Source organism: Opisthocomus hoazin, chromosome 2 (genome assembly GCF_030867145.1).
Source record: "Opisthocomus hoazin isolate bOpiHoa1 chromosome 2, bOpiHoa1.hap1, whole genome shotgun sequence".
Classification (NCBI taxonomy): domain Eukaryota; kingdom Metazoa; phylum Chordata; class Aves; order Opisthocomiformes; family Opisthocomidae; genus Opisthocomus; species Opisthocomus hoazin.
The window spans coordinates 113,524,569-113,543,924 of NC_134415.1; the positions used below are offsets into that span (position 1 = coordinate 113,524,569).

General features: G+C 43.0%; 1 protein-coding gene across 4 annotated transcripts in view; it reads left to right on the forward strand.

The window, feature by feature from the left end:
- RNF144A (ring finger protein 144A) overlaps positions 1 to 19,356 on the forward strand; it is a 71,049-nt gene that overhangs the window by 31,510 nt on the left and 20,183 nt on the right. For all 4 annotated transcript variants that reach the window (XM_075414799.1, XM_075414798.1, XM_075414801.1 and 1 more), the window contains one exon: positions 7,169 to 7,314. In XM_075414799.1, coding sequence (XP_075270914.1) covers positions 7,180 to 7,314 — 135 coding nt within the window. In that variant the 5' untranslated portion in view covers positions 7,169 to 7,179. The remainder of the gene's footprint in view (positions 1 to 7,168; positions 7,315 to 19,356) is intronic.

Here is a 19,356-nt window from a genome sequence, read left to right on the forward strand (position 1 = left end):
TGTGGCATGTCTATTTGTAGTATTCTTTAGAAGCTGGATTTTTAAAAATCTGTTTGATTTCTGTGTTGATTTCAACAATATCTTTTCCTCTAACCACCCATGCATTTGCTAGGCAGTGTGGTCATACATGTCCATAGATGTAGAAGCGGTCCATTACTTTTCTAATATTTAAGATATTTCGTGGTCTGTGCAGTGATCAAACCAAACTGTGTAAATTTTCGTACTTTTTTTGCCTTTTATGATACTCCAGTTTCTGAGGAAAAGAAAGAAGAGTAATTCTTACCCAGGTGTTTAGCAAAGAAAACTTTTTTTAACTTACACTGGCAGTGACTTATCCCAGAAGTGGTCCAGTAGATTTCTTTTGTTTGTTTTTTGTTTTGCACTCTTGATACTATTGTTCAGGTACCTTTTAGTGAGAAACCAGCGGTTCTTTCTCACGTTTTTCTTTTTCTTGGGCAATGGAATGTTTTAATGTAATCTTTATACATGTATATATTTTTATATGATATATATAAATGCATACAAGTTAGATATATATATTTAAAATATGGGGTTTTATCAGTCAGGAAAGTAAAGCAAAGAAACATAATGGCTGTTTGTGGTGGACCAGAGTCCCTGGAATAATTGTTTCAAGTCAAGCGAGAGCCTATTTCCCATATGCTATATTGTCCAGGAGACTGAGATTGCTGACAGTGCTCTAAACTTTTACATGGTCTGTTATCTCTGTGGGCTCGGGCCCTGGAATATGCTGAAGATAAGAACAGAGATGATGAGCTTGAAGTTGATGATTAGCTGGTGTAAGGACTTTCAGGCCAGGTCTGAAGAATTTACAGTAGACTGTATTGACATGACTTTCTGCAGTATTTTGTACAAGCTGAAGTTTCTTACATGTTGAAAAGAGTTATGCCTGAAAACAGCAGCCTGTTATACTGCTGGAAAGCAGAACATGGCTTTACTGGTTGTGGTTGTCTGGAATTCAAAGGGTGACTGATAACCTGCTGGACTTGTGCAGGTGATTGGGTCAGATTTATGAGTGAACCTGAAGAGTTAGGTAGGCATTTGGCAGAATTTAGGAACCTAAGGAAGACAGGCACCAAACCTCTGTAAGTTACTTATCTTTAAACACCTGAACATCTGTGTAAATCCAGTCTTCTGTGTGTTCGTTTGTTTGTCACCTAGCAGAGAGAATTATTCTTCTTTACCTCCCAAGCAGTTCTGTGAGGATGAAGACTGAGACAGACAGTTAATGCACCTACAGCTGTTGTGGCATAGGAAGGCTCAGAATCGTTTAGGTCAGAGAGAGTCAAAATATTAAATTTAATAGATGTGGCAGTGTTGTGGGTTTGTGTCGCAAGGTTTTTGGTAGCGGGGGGCTACAAGGGTGTCTTCTGTGAGAAGCTGCTGGAAGCTTCTCCCATGCCTGACAAAGCCAATGCCAGCTGGCTCCAAGGTGGACCTGCTGCTGGTCAAGTCTGTGTCCATCAGCAATGATGGTAGCACCTCTGAGATAACATAGTTAAGGGGGGCATGGGGGAACCCTGAGCAACAGCAACTCAGCCAGAGAGAGGAGTAAGAACATGAGACACATGTTTGCAGACACCAAAGGTCAGTGGAGAAGGAGGGGGAGGAGGTGCTCCAGGTGCTGGAGCAGAGATTCTACTGCAGACCATGGAGAAGACCATGGTGAGGCAGGCTGTCCCCCTGCAGCCCATGGAGGCCTATGGTGTAGCAGATCTCCACCTGCAGCCCATGGAAGATGCCACATCGGAGCAGGGCGATGCCCAGGAGGCTGTGAACCCATGGAGAGCCCATGCTGGAGCAGGCTTCTGCCAGGACCTGTGGACCCGTGGAGAGAGGAGCCCAAGCTGGAGCAGGTTTGCTGGTAGGGTTTGTGACCCTGTGAGGGACCCACGCTGGAGCAGCCTGTTCCTGAAGGACTGCAGCCCGTGGGAAGGACCCATACTGGGGCAGGGGAAGAGTGTGAGGAGTCCTCTCCCTGAGGAGGAAGAAGCAGCAGAGACAACATGTGATGAACTGACTGCAACCCCCATTTCCCATCCCCCTGCGCTGCTCAGGGAAGGCAGAGAAAATCAGGAGGGAAGTTGAGCCTAGAAGAAGGGAAGGGTGGGGGGAATGTGTTACAAGATTTAGTTTTTATTTCTCTTTATCCTACTTCAATTTGACTGGTGATAAATTAAACTTATTTCCCTGAGTTGAGTCTGTTTTGCCCATGACAGTAATTGGTGGGTGATCTCTCCCTGTCCTTATCTCAACCCATGAACCTCTTGTCATGTTTTCTCTCTCCTGTCCAGCTGAGGAGGAGTGATGGAGTGGCTTTGGTGGGCACCTGGCATCCAGCCAGGCTAAACCACCCCAGTCAGGCAGTGCCAGTTTGAGTGCAGTGTAGTAGCCTTTCTGCAGATGACTGCTTCAGAAATGTGTTTTTTTTCCACAGAAGTAAAAAGTCTGGAGACATTTTTGTAGGTTTATAAATATTAAATGTATAAATATATACATAAACATACTCTAAATATATACTATTGTACTGTGACAGGTGTTTGCCATCATGTAGGAAGAAGTGTGGCCTTGATTACATATACAAACACATATACTTATTTATGTATAAATATATGTATGATACTAAATCTGTACTGTAACAGATGTATTTGATTTAATCTAGTAGCCTGGATTATTTTAACTAGAGTTATTTTGACAAAGAGGGACAACAGGAATGAGAATCAATTTTAAATCCCATTTAAATCCCTTCCTTTGACTTCTAAAAGAGCTGTTTTCCATCATGCCAGTAAATTCAGATTATGATAACTCTTTAAAGCAAATGACTTAAGTGTACCTAATTAACTAGCTGTCTGGTAGGAGAGGGAACTGAAACCCTTAACTTAGATCAGGGATGGGTTTAATTTCTAAAGATGAAATTTAGATTCTATTGAAAGCTCTATTTAGAGTTTTGCTTGGTGAGAAAGACCCACCAGTTAGTGTGCTGTGTATGACTGTTTTATTCAACAATATTTTCTAGTCACTTTTTTCTCACATAGCTGGTCACGTATATGTGAAGTGTTGATGATGCAACTGCAGCTTGACTGTACAATGCCATGAAATACTTGACTACAGGGCAATAAGAAATCATACTGTTTTGTAATTTCTTGAATGGCTTGTATGGAAGACAGTTGCATTATTTCCTGCTTTCACAGAGGTTTTCACAGTATTTGTTTGACTGTTTTCTGCAACTTCTTCAAGAAAGTATTGTTCTGTTCTTGATTTACCAGAGATTAAATCAGCCGTTTGTTCTCAGTTGAAAATATAGTCTGTGTAGGTGGACCAAAAACTAATTTGTATTCACTTAATTTTTTATTCACTTAATTCATTAGTTGTTGCACAAAAATAATGAAAGAATGCTTTTCATCTCCCAGAATGCAAAACAAAGACATCAACATCTTGTTACAGCAACAAGACTTCAGTCACTTCTGTCTCCTTACACAGTTGTTTTTTTTGTGTGAACATGCACATGGCTGCAGAATTAAATAGTCATTATTCAGCTTGTTGATTATTTATGAAAAGAGTAAACTATTACTGAAGCTATTTCCTATGCTTCCTACTCCCAGCTTTCTTTGGGATGCTGTCCTAGAAAATGATGGGCTGCGCTACCCTATTTCTTAAAAATTCAGTGTTGCCAGATAAGGACCACAGTCTGCAAAAATATGTAAATGAGGCTGATGTTGGCTGCAGTTGAGTTTGGAGTCTGGACTGTTGACCAACTGCTCTTCTGGTTTTCTGTCTCAGAAGTCTGATTTGGCACACTTGTTATCAGGGCCTGTGAAGTACTGATGCTTGTACTGAGTTTGGTAATCAACACTAAATCTCTAATAAAGTAAATATATATTGGGGTAAAATCTGTTCAGTAGTTGGATTGCTGGTAGTTCAGTACCTTTACTAGCTGTATTTTCTGGGGCCTCCTAGCAGATAGCCAAACCACAAGACAAAATTTTCTACTGGCTGGTGCTGTGACTGGTGATCTTCAACACAAGGGCACACCAGTACCTGTTTTTCAGTATATTGTTCCTCTAGACATCCTTTCAGTTGCCTTGTCTGTCTTCTTGCTGTTACTTTACCATCTTCCTGAAGCATTGCCCATCACTAGGAAGCATGAGAATACAGTGTGAAGCCCTGAGAGACCACAGCTATGGAACAGTGGGTGTCTTAATCTGATTTTGACAGAAGGTAGTTTTTTCTCTGTTTTCTTGCAAGTTTGTTGGTTTTTTTTTGGTTTTTATTTTTTTTAAAAAGGTTTCTTAAGCATCGTGATGTAAACACAGAAGCTTATTGTTTAGTTGCAACAGTGTGCCAGATGATAATGAAGCAAGATCTAGTCTGTGCTTTGGAAAGCTTCATGCCTGGTGTTCCTTGACAGGGATACCCAGCAGAGGTGTTCCACTGGGATGTGGTAGCTTTCTATACACATTTTCCAAGTCTCAGTAGCAGATTTCTTGATCCTTGCTTTAACACTACTAGCATTTGCACTTAATGATCCTTGCATTTAATGCCAACAACAGATATGCCTCCCTCTTGCCCCGCAGTGGATGTAAGATTTCATTATTAAAGGAAGGCGTTTGACAAGGAGGACTGAGCAGGAATGGCTCTACTACCATTTGAGATTGTATTCAGCTTTTGGCTGAGCTTGCCATGGATCATGTGTCAACTGTATTGGGCAGCCAATTTCTGCTGGCCTGCTGGATGCCAGCTTGGAAGAAGTTTCACTTTGATGCCTTGCAGGAGAAGACAAAGAGGAGAAATATTTCCCAGTGAGGTGTTACTGCAGCATAGTAGTGCTGCAAAAGAGGAATTACCACAGTGATACTAGTAAGCCTTTGAAAGTGCTAGCCAACAAGTGTAAGCCTTGAAGCTGAAAGGTTTATGTTTTCTGTTTTATCATCACTTATTGATCCACATTGAATATATATAAATTTCTTCTTTGTCTGGATTGAATTGTATCAATTGCTTTTGGTCTGAATTGTGTCAGATTTTACATCCTCACTGCCAAACTTGCTAGGATTTTGGTCTGTCTGATGTATACAAGTGCATCCTTGAACTAAATTTATCCCTCTTCATTGTTCATCTGCTAGCTTCATCTGCTTGCTGCCATAAGCAAGAGATGTGCAATAAACTGGGCAGGGCAAGCATGGGACACTTAAACTAATAGCAAACAGAGTTAGTTCAGGTGTGTTTGATCACTGCTTCTCAAATACTTCATTAGGCTACCTGCAAATGTCAGGTAAAGCAAACTTTGGAAGAATAAAATAGTTTTTGCTGATATTTTGTGTTAAATGAAAAAGTAGTGACAATTGACTGTAAAGAATCAGTCCAGTAGCCTTAAAAATCTTGGAGTTTCATTCATATCGCCATGTCAAACTTTCGTGTTAAGGTCTCAGAAAAGGCTGCACAGCCCAAGTCCTGTTTTGTGACATGCAGCTGTTATTCATGTGCCGTTCTGTGGGACTGTTTCATCCGTTTCCTCTGAAACGCTGTGGAGCTTGTCTGGGGGCTTTCAGAGGAAGCGATCCACAGCATCTCTGGAAACAGGGTTGTTTAATCTTTTTTCTCTCCCCCTCTCCTCCCTGATGCACTAGAAAGGACTATGACTAGGCTCTGCTCTTTTGGTGTCCTTTCTGTACCTTATAAAGGGCATCTTCTAATGAGTTGGAGTGGAGGGCTAATGTGAAATCTTCACTGCGTTTCGGAGATTTTAGAGACCTTGGTGGAGTCGTGTCCTCAATTAATCGAATATCAAAGACTTAGACTTCACAAACACTTCTTTGAACTCTTCATGTGATTTGTTTGGGGGCAAAAAGCATATTTTGCATGACCATCTGCTTAAACCTAGTCTAATAAGCATTAATTTGTTGCAGTTTTGGAGGTCTTGGGAAGTTCACAGATAATACAACTTCAATATAAGCAGTTCCTGCAAGTGCCAATAAAAAAAAAAAAACCACAAAACAACACACAACAAAAATTCCCTGTAGTCATGGTTGGAATAGTGTAACTGCTGGTGTGGGAAGGGTAAGGAACCAGCTAATTTTGGGAAGAAAGGAGGCGAGATAATGTAGACCTCCCAGGAGCCCTGGGATGTGAATTTCCCGCACTTGGAATGTCAATGTCAGTGACAAAATAATACTAGTAAATATGGTGTTAAGACTGGATATACTACATGAATTACCCTAGATGTTTGGGGGAGTGTGTGATTTTTTTGTTTGTTTGTTTTGTTTTGTTTTTTTCCCTATGTGTATACCTTGTAAATTAGCTTTCCTCTTTGTGGGAATACGTTTGTTATGTGTGAGATTATTTTCTTTCTGGTTAGTCATTTGACAACATCCAGGCCCTGAAGCCTAGGATAAAGATGCTCTGCGTGGTCCTATTGCTGTCTGGAGGGTGATCTACGGGTATTAGCCTCTCTTTATAGCTCACTGCGTATTCTTATTTGTCCCAGTTGGTTGTTGCTGCAACAAAGTTGTGCTCTTGGCATATAACAAGGGTTGGGAGAAAAATGCAGGTTAAAACTCGGAGTGTACTGGGAATAGTCATCATTATTTCTAAAATTAGCTTAGCAAACTGATCAGTCTGTCATGCTCTTAGGAACAAAAATATCTGGCTCTGAGTTGCAGTGTCGTCAGGCTGGAAGAAGGACATAATAGATGCTTGGTTCATGAAAGACCTTCTGAGTCTTACCTGGGTAGCTGGAGTTGGGGCGTGACAGAAGGCATCTTAAATGCCGAGTAGCCAGTGTTAATGGAAGAAAGCTTGTAACTAGTGGTGAAAATGGCAAGAATTGGGAATGGGATTTTTGCATGTGTAATATCAGATGAAAGGCTGACCTGAGGATATTTCCTGCTTGCTCTCATATTTAGTCAGTGTACTAAGTGGGGTGGTTGGGATGTTGTTTTTTTTCCTTCTGCTTGCTATATGCACATTCAATAAGGCAGGGGCTGTATAGCCTACTGTAAGTGCTGATGCTGTCAAATTAGCTATTGCTGTTTATAGTTTTTTTCCTAAATAGCTAACAGGCAGCAGCTGGCAATGAGATTTTCAGTGGCAGGAACATACTGAGTATCAGTATAAGGAAATGATGGAGCATTTTTGCTGTTGTGCTGCTTTTCAGACTGCTCTGCAATGACTACAGCAAGATACAGGCCTACCTGGGACTTGGTACTTGATCCGTTAGTGTCCTGCAAGCTCTGCCTTGGTGAATATCCCGTGGAGCAGATGACAACAATAGCACAATGCCAATGCATCTTCTGTACCCTGGTGAGTTTGCTTTTTTTATTAGGCTTAAAAAACAATGCACAACTTTAACTGCGGGAAGCATGTGTGTTTCTGCTGAGTGGGTTTCACCCTGAAGTATTGGTGCTGCAGTGGAAATAAATGCTGTTGCTGTGTACTTGACACAAATGCTAGCAAGTAAACTTTTCTGTTTTCCTGTGTTTTAAAAAAAGTTTTTATTCAGCACTTCTGATACCGCTGTATACAGTTACCTGCTTATCAGGTTATTCACATTCTCCCTCCTATCTGTCAGTGGCTTGAATTTCTGGGGTTTTTTTGATTGTTTTGCTGTGGTTTTTTTTTAACTTTAGCCCCAAGTCTTTCTGGAACAGAGCTGTGCACACACTTGTAGCTAGAAAAGTATTTCATATATTATAGATTCTAATTTCTCTCTAACTTAATTACAGTCACATAACAGGTTTTCATTACCATATTGCACAAACGTGTGCCTAGAATAACAAGAATCTTGTCAATTAAGTATAAAACACTGCATGGTGAACATAAGTGTAGTATGTAGCAGCGATTATAACCACAGTACATTGATGTTGCTAGTTTACAAACAGAGAAACAAAAGTAGTAGTAGTTTTCCATCCCTAATGATTTGGAATTAAGATGTTAAATCCTTTAATTTTTCAGTAGGTGCAGGTACAGGAAAAAGACCTTGTAATGATGGTTCAGCAGTGGAAAAATTACGGTAACATCAGTAAGAAAATTGCTGGGATACATGCTCAAAGACTTTAACATAGTGTTATAAACTCTTCAGAAATAATCAGTTCAGACAGGGGTTCAAATGATTTTTAATTTGAACGTCCTTTTCAACAAAGTTGTTTTTTGGGGAGCGGGATTTTTGCTTGGTGTTTTTCTTAGTGTAGAAAAGCAAGGATTTTTTTAAGCAGTATTTTTTATATTTTATTTTTTCTTCATGGAAATATTATTACTTCTTAAATAACAGGATTTCTAGAAATAGTCGTTGTGGTCTTCAATAACTTTCATTTGGGTGTTTACAAAATACAGTTCATAGTGAAAACCAGAAGGAAAATAATATATCCTTTTGACTCAAGACTTTGGATAGAGTCTATGTACAGTAGATCCAGCACATTAGGATAAGTGGAAATACAATTGGAGAAATATTTGACTGCCTGTCTTGTTCTTGATGGACCAATGTATAATTTTATTCTGGCTTCTTGCTTTTATGTGAATGATCTGAGGCAACTGATGGCCTCTGTGGTGATATGAGCAAAAAAGGGAAAGGGATGTCCATTACAAGTGTGAAGACAATTTTTTTTGCTGCAGCTCTTGCTCCTAGCTCTAACTCTTCTGTCTGAATCGCAGCAAGCATAGACAGCATGAGTATGTACTACAAAGAGATCTTTGAAGTGCAGTGCTACTGGTATGTAGGCAGAATTTAGATCAACATGCAAATTTCTCAATCCTATAATACTTCTGTCTGCAAGTCTTCACTCTTTATAACCGTAGAAGTGCTGTGGTAAAGATCTGGTGAAGGATTATCTCTTCGCAACACTTACACAATAACACAATGTTGCTATTCAGAAAGATAGAATGGGGACACTGTTTCCTTTTGCTCTCTGGCAGAGCTGTACATGGATTGAATAGAGGAGGCTGCTGCTCCTCAGCTGATAAGGCAGAGACGCTACAATTTCCCATCGTATTATTTTGCCAGTTGTGGCTATCCGTACAATACTCCATTATGGTTTTTATCGTTACAATCATTAATGCGCACACAATGCTATGAGCTCTCAAGTTTTGTATATCTCATCCATTAGGAATGTATCCATTGTTGGATTGCTCAAGGTATCACAGGAACAGAAGTCTAGAGAGCAGAAAGGAAAACAAGCGGTCGGCTGCTGGCTTTTTGTTCTGTTGTTATTGCCAGTATTGTCAGGGGGCAAACTAATATCTCTTTCCTTCTGGAATCAAGTCAGCAGCAGGACTAATCTCAAGCATGTGTTTCAAATTTTGGACCGAAATCCTTAAACGTCTTGCTCTTTATTAAATCACTTTTTCCTACTTAAATAGCACACAGTAGATAGCTAGTAACCTTAAATTTCACAATAGTCACTTAGCAGTTTCTTGCCCCAGGAGAAGTAATTGATTTTTGCATGTTGTCTTCAGAATGATTTCCTTGTGACACTTGCCTCCTTGTGGAAGGAAAGGAAGAGTAAAGCAAACAGAGCATCACTTTTTTTTTTTTTTAATTTTGTTTTGTGTTAGTTACTACACCAAAATTTTTCAGTTACTACTTAGCCTTTGCTTTTTTTTTGGTGTGAGAGGAGATAGGGAGGGAACAGCAATTTTAGTCCAATTCCTGCCTGAAATTCTGACCATTTTATAATCTATGATGAAATTCTTATATCTTACAGGACAGAATGTTCCCTTGACATGTGACCAATTGTATATGTACTGAAATTACAATAGCTTTTGTTCCAGTTGATATTCTTGCATGGCAGTTCATCAGTTAGTTGCTGAAATGTGTTGTGATTCAGAATTACATGTATATGTGTGTACATATATAATTTTTGTTGATATAAACATGCACATAGAAGTGTCAAATAACGTGTTATGAGTACAGTGATGCCATTACTCTTACTCAAGACAGGCTAAGCTTCTCTTGGCTTCACATTGGATTGTTCACAGAATGGTAGGGGTTGGAAGGGACCTCTGTGGGTCATCTAGTCCAGCCCTCCTGCCGAAGCAGGCTCACCTACAGTAGGCTGCACAGGACCTTGTCCAGGCAGGTCTTGAATATCTCCAGAGAAGGAGACTCCACAACCTCCCTGGGCAGCCTGTTCCAGTGCTCCGTCACCGTCAGAGGGAAGAAATTCTTCCTCATGTTCAGATGGAACTTCCTGTGCTTCAGTTTGTGCCCATTGCCCCTTGTCCTGTCGCTGGGCACTACTGAAAAGAGCTTGGCCCCATCCTCCTGACACCCACCCTGCAGATATTTGTAAGTATATATTAGGTCCCCTCGCAGCCTTCTCTTCTTCAGGCTGAACAAGCCCAGCTCCCTCAGCCTCTCCTCGTAGGGGAGATGTTCCAGTCCCCTCATCATCCTGGTAGCCCTTCGCTGGACTCTCTCCAGTAGCTCTTCATCTTTCTTGAAGTGGGGAGCCCAGAACTGGACAGAGTACTCCAGATGGGGCCTCACCAGGGCAGTGTAGAGGGGAAGGAGAACCTCCCTCGACCTGCTGGCCACACTCCTCCTAATGCACCCCAGGATGCCATTGGCCTTCTTGGCAGCCAGGGCACACTGCTGGCTCATGGTCAACCTGTCGTCCACCAGGACACCCAGGTCCCTCTCCACAGAGCTGCTCTCTAGCAGGTCCGCCCCAAGCCTGTGCTGATGCATGGGGTTGTTCCTCCCCAGGTGCAAGACCCTGCATTTGGCTTTGTTGAACCTCATCAGGTTCCTCTCTGCCCAACTTTCCAGCCTGTCCAGGTCACGCTGAATGGCAGCACAGCCTTCTGGTGTATCTACCCCACCTCCCAGTTTGGTGTCATCAGCAAACTTGCTGAGAGTACGTTCTAGCTCTTCATCCAGGTCGTTGATGAAGAAGTTAAACAAGACTGGGCCCAGTACTGACCCCTGAGGGACACCACTAGTTACCAGCCTCCAAGTAGACTCAGTGCCGCTGATGGCAACCCTCTGAGTTCTGCCATTCAGCCAGTTCTCAATCCACTTCACTGACCACTCATCCAGCCCATACTTCCTGAGCTTCCCTAGGGGGATATTATGGGAGACTGTGTCAAAAGCCTTGCTGAAGTCTAGGTAGACAACTTCCACGGCTTTCCCTTCGTCTACCCAGCCAGTCATGTCATCGTAGAAAGCTATCAGATTGGTCAGGCATGATTTCCCCTTGGTGAATCCATGCTGACTACCCCTGATAACCTTCTTTTCCTCCACTTGCTTGTTGATGACCTCCAGGATAAGCTGCTCCATGACCTTTCCCGGGATGGAGGTGAGGCTGATCGGCCTGTAGTTCCCTGGGTCCTCCTTCGTGCCCTTTTTGAAGATTGGAGTGACACTGGCCTTTCTCCAGTCCTCGGGCACCTCTCCTGTCCTCCAGGACCTCTCAAAGATGATGGAGAGTGGCTCAGCAATGACATCCGCCAGCTGCCTCAGCACTCGTGGGTGCATTCCATCGGGGCCCGTGGATTTGTGGGCATCCAGATTGCTTAAGCGATCCCTCACACAGTCCTCCTCGACCAAGGGAAAGTCATCCTTTCTGCGGGGTTCCTCTCTCACCTCCGGGGCCTGGGATTCTTGAGGGCCTGCCTTGGCACTGAAGACTGAAGCAAAGAAGGCATTCAGTAGCTCTGCCTTCTCCGCATCCTCCGTCACCAGGACACCCGCCTCATTCAGCAGCGGCCCCACATTGTCCCTAGCCTTCCTTTTGCTGCTGATGTAGTTGAAGAAGCCCTTCTGGTTGTTTTTGACATCCCTTGCCAGCTTCCTCGTCACATCCCTGCACGCTCTGACCACGTTCCTGTACTCTTCTCAAGTGGCCTGTCCCTCTTTCCACATTCCATGGACCTTTCTCTTCCATCTGATCTCCGCTAGAAGCTCCTTGTTTAACCATGCAGGTCTCCTGCCTCCTTTGCTCGATTTCTTTCTCAGGGGGATGCACCGCTCCTGAGCATGGAGGAAGTGACGTTTAAAGAGCGACCAGCACTCATGGATCCCCCTGCCTTCGAGAGCCTGGGCCCACGGGATTCCTCCCAGTAGCTCCTTGAAGAGGGCGAAGTTATCCCTCCTGAGGTCCAAGGTTCAGTTCTCTTTAAGATTTTATGCAGTGCTGATCTGATGGTGGAGGATTTGTTCCTTACCTTTCTCAAATTGAAAAAGAGAATCAGTCAAGTAGGCAGTCCAGACAAGCAAATATCTAGAAGAAATAGAAGCCTGAGACAGAACTTGCCTTTGATGGAAAAATTATTTTGATTCCCCATCTTCAATTCACCTTCTTACTGATGGAAGGGAAGAGTGCTGTCCAGGTATGAGACAGGTCCTACAATCAAGAAGAAAATAAATCTGATGTTAAGACCTACCTTCCACTGCTTGTTTGTGATTTCTTGTTGGCCAGCTGTGGACATGTAGATCAGCTTTGTGGTGTCTGAAACTAATAATTCTATGCCAATTTTGTCTGTTTAGTAGATACTTGTATGTTGCTTCTTACCCATAGGCTCTACCTTAAGCCCTTGAGACAGCTGGTTAATATTCCCTGGACCGTTAGGTGTCCCTCTGAGTTTGGTAGAACTGTGATTTAGCTCTATCCAAATTATATTCTATGTCTAGTAGCATGAAAGTGGGATAGTGATAGATACTCCTGCTATCACTAGCCCTCTTTAACCAGGATTACTGCATTTGCCTCTTCATGACTATTCATACATGTCTAGTTAATTCTATTCATTCCCCTAATTGAGTTTCTTCATAGGCAGAGGACCTGAAAGGAAGGGAAGACACTGTGATCAGCAAGGCAAATACCAATAGCCTGCCTGTAACTGGCAGCAGGCATATATTTTTGCTGCTGTTCTTGTCATGCTTCACTGGAAGCGCATAGAGCCTTTCTGGCTTCTGAGTTGAAAGACTGGAAAAAGCATGATTTACTCAGTGTTCTACCTTCCTCCAAATGAGGCAGAGGCAGTGTCAGCATCTCCTTCCCCCGAGGTAAGGCAGACACCCAGAGCATCGTGGATGGGACCTGCTTGCCAAGGGAAACCTGCCTTAGCAGGGCTGCAGTGGGCTGAGGCCAGACTGACTGTCAGTGTCTTGTGTGTGTGTGTGTGTCCCAAAGATGCCCTGCTCACTTTGTCACAGGACGGATGGGGAAGCCTAATGGCTTATGGCGTTTTATAGAGCTTTGGGTACTTCTTAGTGGTTGTAGTGTTTTCCTGTTTCCCACCAGCTGCTGGCAAAGCTTAGAGCTTGCTGCTTGTGCTCACTTCCCCAAAACCTTAGCAGAGAACTGATACTAATCTTGACATGCAATGTGTCGAGAGGCTTCATGGTTAGAGGTCACTGCGTGTTTGCATAGCAGTTCACATGGCTGTCTGGCTCCTGACTTGTCTTGTAGGTGCTGTGATGACAAAACTCCCTGCTTAAATAATACTCACCTGTTTACAGAGTAATTAATGTACAGCTGGGAACTGCAGAAGGCTGAGTGAAAATTAAACTTGATCCAGAGCCTTCAGCTCTTCCCTCTCCTGTGTGATGTTACTAAATGAGATTAACACTATCTGTCTTCATCTGGGCGTTGGGAAAATCAGTTCATTTCTGTTTGCATCATGTTTTGCATGTGAAAGTGAAAGGTGCTTTGTTTGCTGCAGGTGTATTGTCCTTCCATGCAGAAATGTTCATTCTGTTCTGAAGTAGAATAAACTTTTCTCAAACACAGGCACAAGGGAAGACTGCATTTTTTTGTTGTTGTTTTTGCCTCCTGAATGTTTGAGTTTCATCCTGCATATGTTGGCATTTGAAAACAAATTCCTTTTGTAAAGTTCACTCTGTTTCTACCAATTGCAGCCCTGAGTAAGTGAGAATAAGCAACTTCTGCAAGATAATGGAGGGGTAAAAATCCAACATAGAAAAAATGTTTATATGTACATCCACTTAAAATATCTATTCTAAAATGAAGATATGCATGAACCACAAGATCGTATCCTTGTGTCATTTGGCCATTTTGTGCTGACGTGAAAGATGTCTCTGAAGAAGAGTTGTTCGTCTTCTATATGTTTTACACACTCATATATAAATTCATATATAAACTTCTTCAAAACAAGAAAAAAACAACCCACCACTTCGAAAGCTAGGCAGCCGTAAGTCTTCATTGCCTTCCCTTTTTCGATTAAGACAGTCAGTTGGAAACAGGCACTTGTCTTTCAGATTCATGTAGTTCCTGTTGCTTGGTCCTGCTTGTGATTTCCACAGCCATTGACTGCTGTGTCTCAAAGGATGTTTGCCGTATTCTAGTATTTGTCAAGCTGAAGAAGTCATCAGGGCTCCTTTTTCTGCATCCTTGCTGATACATACATTTCTTCTTGTGTCACCATCAGCATTTGTCAACTAATGGCCTGATGCTAACGCTTCCCTGTACTCAGACTGGCACAGTTACTCTGATGCAGGGGCTTTGGAGGCTGCACCCAAACAGAGGGGTGCTGCACCTCATCCCTAAGGTGAATATCTTGCATGTGAGTTGTTTGCATCAGTTAAGAAGTGTGTAGCAGGGACTGCTGTGATATTTGGGTGTACTGTCAGAAAGTATCTGGATAGAGGTAGAGCCAAAGCAGCACAATCTGCCCTGCTGTCCACAGGATAAATCAACATCCATCTTTGCACTAACTGCAGTAGCATTTGCAACAGGTGAACCCCTGCTCCTGCCAGGCTGCTGGCCAGTTCCCATCCTGAGATTCCACTAGCTCGTGGGAACACAAGGTCTTTTAGACAAGACCAATATTTACAGTTCAGGAAAGGATGCTCAAATCGTTTGTCCTGAGACATGGAAGCACAGGGGTTGCGTTTCTCTTTCCCAGCCAAGACACCATTTGACCATCATCCACAGCCAGGTGATGTGACTGGATTTAGACTGACAAGATGGTCTATAGCAGGGCTGCAGAGTAGCTGGTGCAGCCTTTAAAAACTGACGGTACTGGACAGGGAAGAGACATTTACCAATGTCAGTTTTGAACAAAAAAGCGTCTTTAAAAGGAGGCCATGTGTTGGGCAGGTAGAGGCAGGAAACCTGTCAAATGGTGCTTTTTCAAATTAGTTGCCAGTTTGGGGAAAATGTTTATCACCTGTGATATTACCCATGTCTTGTCCTGGCCAAGGTCTGTTTCTCAGTGTGTGCCTTCTTGTTCACAGCATAGGAAGCCAAATTTGGGCACTAGGTATTTTCCTGTTGCAGAACTCTGGAGAGCCTTGCAGGTGCATGACTTAGAGTGAAGGTTTTGCATGCCAATGTAGCATGATTTTTGTCTCGGCAACAAAACAAAGGGTATAAAGAGCAAACATGTAATAACATTCTGTGTTACTGGTTTCAGATCGTAGATTTGAAGTACTGCATGTCATGATAAGTGACTGTTCCCTCCTGTGATTTATTCTTAAAGATGATAAAATTGCTGTAGGATTAATAAAAATTAGAATTTTGGTAGTGAAGATTTCTTTGAAAGTAGGTTATTATCGCTGAGAAAATGTCCCTATTAAAGTTCAAAGTAGAATCACAAATGTTAAATATTTGTCTGATGTACATCTCTGAAATCTAGGTGGCTTGTGAGGTTGAATATAGCTTGTGTTCTTGGATTTGTTTCATATAGCTGGTAGTATATCTAAAGGAGATAAAAATCATTCCCACGGTCATGTGTATGCCTCAAACAGATTTTTGTGATTAGGTGTGCGTAGGTATTTTTCTAGTAAGTCACTTGTGAACCAAATAGGATTAGGGTGATACTAAAAAGCCAAAGTGTAGATGGGCCATAGAGAATTGTGCACACTGAAGCTGCAGAGCTGGAGTATTTCAGAGTTGAGCCTGTGATTAAATCAGAACAGATTTGAGCAGGATTATAGCTACTACTTTAAGCAAAAAGGCCATGTAGTAGGTTTCAAAGAAGCTTAAAAGTTCTCTAAGGAACCTACCATTTTTTTAACGTCTTTTCTTTTGCATGCTTTCTTGCGTGCTGTAAGTGTACCACAGAACTATGGCAGAAAGTAATTGTCTTTTTCTATGAAACGCTAAAATTAAATGTGCATTTGTCTTATTACCAGATGAATATTCCTGTTGCTTTTAGAAGTATCCAGAGAAATACTAAGAAATATAGCATATAACACTTGTATGTGGCTACAGGAATCCCTGCTCCTCGGGAATAGGGAAGACTCGGGCTCAAACCTTATTCTATCATTCGTCTCTCTTCTCCAGAGAAGACCCTACCTGTAGGCTGCTTATTATAGGGGAGCTTTTCCTTCTGGGATTTTTCAGCTTTATCTAACTGGAAAGTCTTCCTAGAAAGTGACATTTTCTTCAGGGAAAAGCTCTCTAGTCCAGAGTGAAGTTGCTGTTTGGACAAAAGGGAGAGAAACTATTATTCCAAGTGTATTAGCCTCCATGTGAGACACGGATGTCAGAAATCATCTCCTTGAGTTATATGTAGTGAGAAACGTTCACTCATGCATACTCTCTCGCCCTGCCCCCGTGAGTATTGCACACTGCATCACTATTTACTGTCATAGAACGGTTTGTGTTGGAAGTGACCTTATAGATCATTTAGTTCCAACCCCCCTGCCATGAACAGGGACACCTTCCACTAGACCAGGTTGCTCAAAGCCCCATCCAAACTGGCCTCGAACATTTCCAAGGAGGGGGCAGCCACAGCTTCTCAGGGCAACATGTTCCAGTGCCTCACCACCCTCATAGCAAAAAATTTCTGTCTCATTTCTAATCTAAATCTACCCTCATTCAGTTTAAAGCTGTTACCACTTGTCCTGTCACTCCATGTGCTTGTAAAAAGTCCCTCTCCAGCTTTCTTGTGGGCCCCCTTTAAGTACTGGAAGGCTGCTATAAGGTCTTGCTGAAGCCTTCTCTTCTCCAGGCTGAACAGCCCCAATTCTCTCAGCCTTTCCTCACAGGAGAGGTGCTCCAGCCCTCTGATCAGTTTTGTCGCCCTCCTCTGGACCTTCTCCAACAGGTCCATGTCTTTCTTGTGCTGAGGGCTCCAGAGCTGGATGCAGAACTCCAGGTGGGCTCTCACCAGAGCAGAGTAGAGGGGCAGGATCCCCTCTCTTGACCTGCTGGCCATACTGCTTTTGATGCAGCCCAGGATATTGTTGGCTTTCTGGGCTGCAGACGCACACTGCCAGCGCGTGTTGATCTTGTCATCAACCAGCACCCCAAGGTCATCCCAAGGGCTGTTCTCAATCCATTTTCTGCCCAGACTGTATTTGTGCTTGAGATCGCTGCAACCAAGGGGCAAGACCGTGCACTAGATGTTGTTGAACCTTATGAGGTTCACATGGGCCCACCTTTCAAGCCTGTCAAAGTCCCTCAGGATGCCATCCCATTCATCCAGCATATGGACTGCACCACTCACTTTGGTGTCATTGGCAAACTTGCTGAGGGTGCACTCAATCCCAATGTCCATGTTGCCAGCAGAGTTGTTAAACAGCACTGGTCCCGATAACGACCTTTGAGGAAAGCCACTTGTCACTGGTCTCCACGTGGACATTGAGCTGTTGACTGCAGCTCTTTGAATGCGACCATCCAGCCAATTCCTTATCCACCGGGTGCTCCATCCATCAAATCCATGTCTCTTTAGTTTAGAGACAAGGATGTCTTGCGGGACTGTGTCAAATGCTTTGCACAAGTCTGGGTAGACCACAGCAGTTGCTTTTCACTTATCCACCAATGCAGTGACCCCATTGTAGGATGCCACCAAATTTGCCAGGCGTGATTTTTCCTTAGTGAAGCCATGTTGGCTGTCACCAATCACCTCCTTCTATTCCATGTGCCTTAGCATAGTTTCCAGGAGGATCTGGTCCATGATCTGGCTGGGCACAGAGATGAGACTGACTGGCCTGTAGTTCCCTGGGTCTTCCTTTTTACCCTTTTTAAAAATGGGGGTGATGTTGCTGCTTTTCCAGTTGTTTGGAACTTCACCAGACTGCCATGACTTCTCAAATCTCGAGGGTAGTGCTTTAGCAGAGTCATCCGCTAGTTCTCTCAGGAGCTATGGATGCACCTCTCGTCATGGACTTGTACACCTTCAGGTTCCTTGGATGGTCTCAAACCTGGTCTTCTCCTACAGTGGGCGGTTCTTCATTCTCCCAGTCCCTGCCTTGGCCGTCTGCAACTTGAGCGGTGTGGCTGGAGCACTTGCTGCTGAAGACTGAGGCAAAAAGATTTATATAACATTTATCTACCCTGCTGTGCCTTTCAGAAGCTTAGTATTATTTGACTTTGCCTAGTATTACTTGGCGCTGATAAGAATTACACTCACAGCTCTAAAGAACCCCATCATCTCATGTATGCTACTTGTTTGTTATTACAGCTGGAATATTAACCTGTGTTATTTATGTTTTTCACTACCAATTTCTCTTGGAGAATCAGTCACTGATCGCAAAGCTTACAAATATTACGGGAACAGTGGCTGATTTTATCTGATGTGAATTATCCTTGAAAGGGGGGTTTCAACCCTTTGGGTCTCTCTTTTTCAATGAGCATAAGTAATTCAGTGACTTCTCCTGCATCAGCAGGGAGATGGCTGCATTATCCAACAGGCTTCTTCCATCTCTGACTTGTAAGATCCAATTAGTGCCAATAGGAGTCTGAATTGTGTAACAAGGCAAATCTATTTAGAGAAAGACGAGATGGTGGAAAGAATGAAATCTGGGCTGAGGAACTCTCAGATTTTAGTAAGATGGTCTGTTGATTTATTTTTTTAGATAAAAGATTTTCTCATTTGTAGTCAGCAGCTCTCCTCATTGACTTTGTCTTCTTTTTTGGAGACATCTTCTATGAATGCAATCCCACAAGAAATTAAGCATGGCCATATGTAAACTGAATAGTTACACAGTGCTTGACAGCAGGGGCTTGTATGCACAGAGGCTGAAGGGAATTTGGGATAAAAGTTCACACTGTGAGCTTCCCAGGTACTAACACATCCTCATCGAAGAAGCGAGAGTACGCACATCCCCAGAGCAGCCTGGAGTGACGTCCTCCTCTGATCTTTGCCTCCTCCCCCTGCATTGGTTGACCTTGCTCATTCCATTAACATTTTATCACAGTGAGCTCTGTCCTATGCAGTAACATGGGAAACAGAAGGGCTTTAAAACTGTCCCAGCCTGGGCTGCTGATAGCCAGGCAGAAGACAGCCTATTGCCTAAGGTGGTGACATTCTCCAACCTGTCCCCCTCACGACACGTAAGAGCACAAGCAAGTTCGTTTTAGAGGAAGCACCAGTGGGCAGAGACTGTTTTATGAAGCACTTGTGTAAAATGTGCTCTTTGATAACAGTGAAGTACCC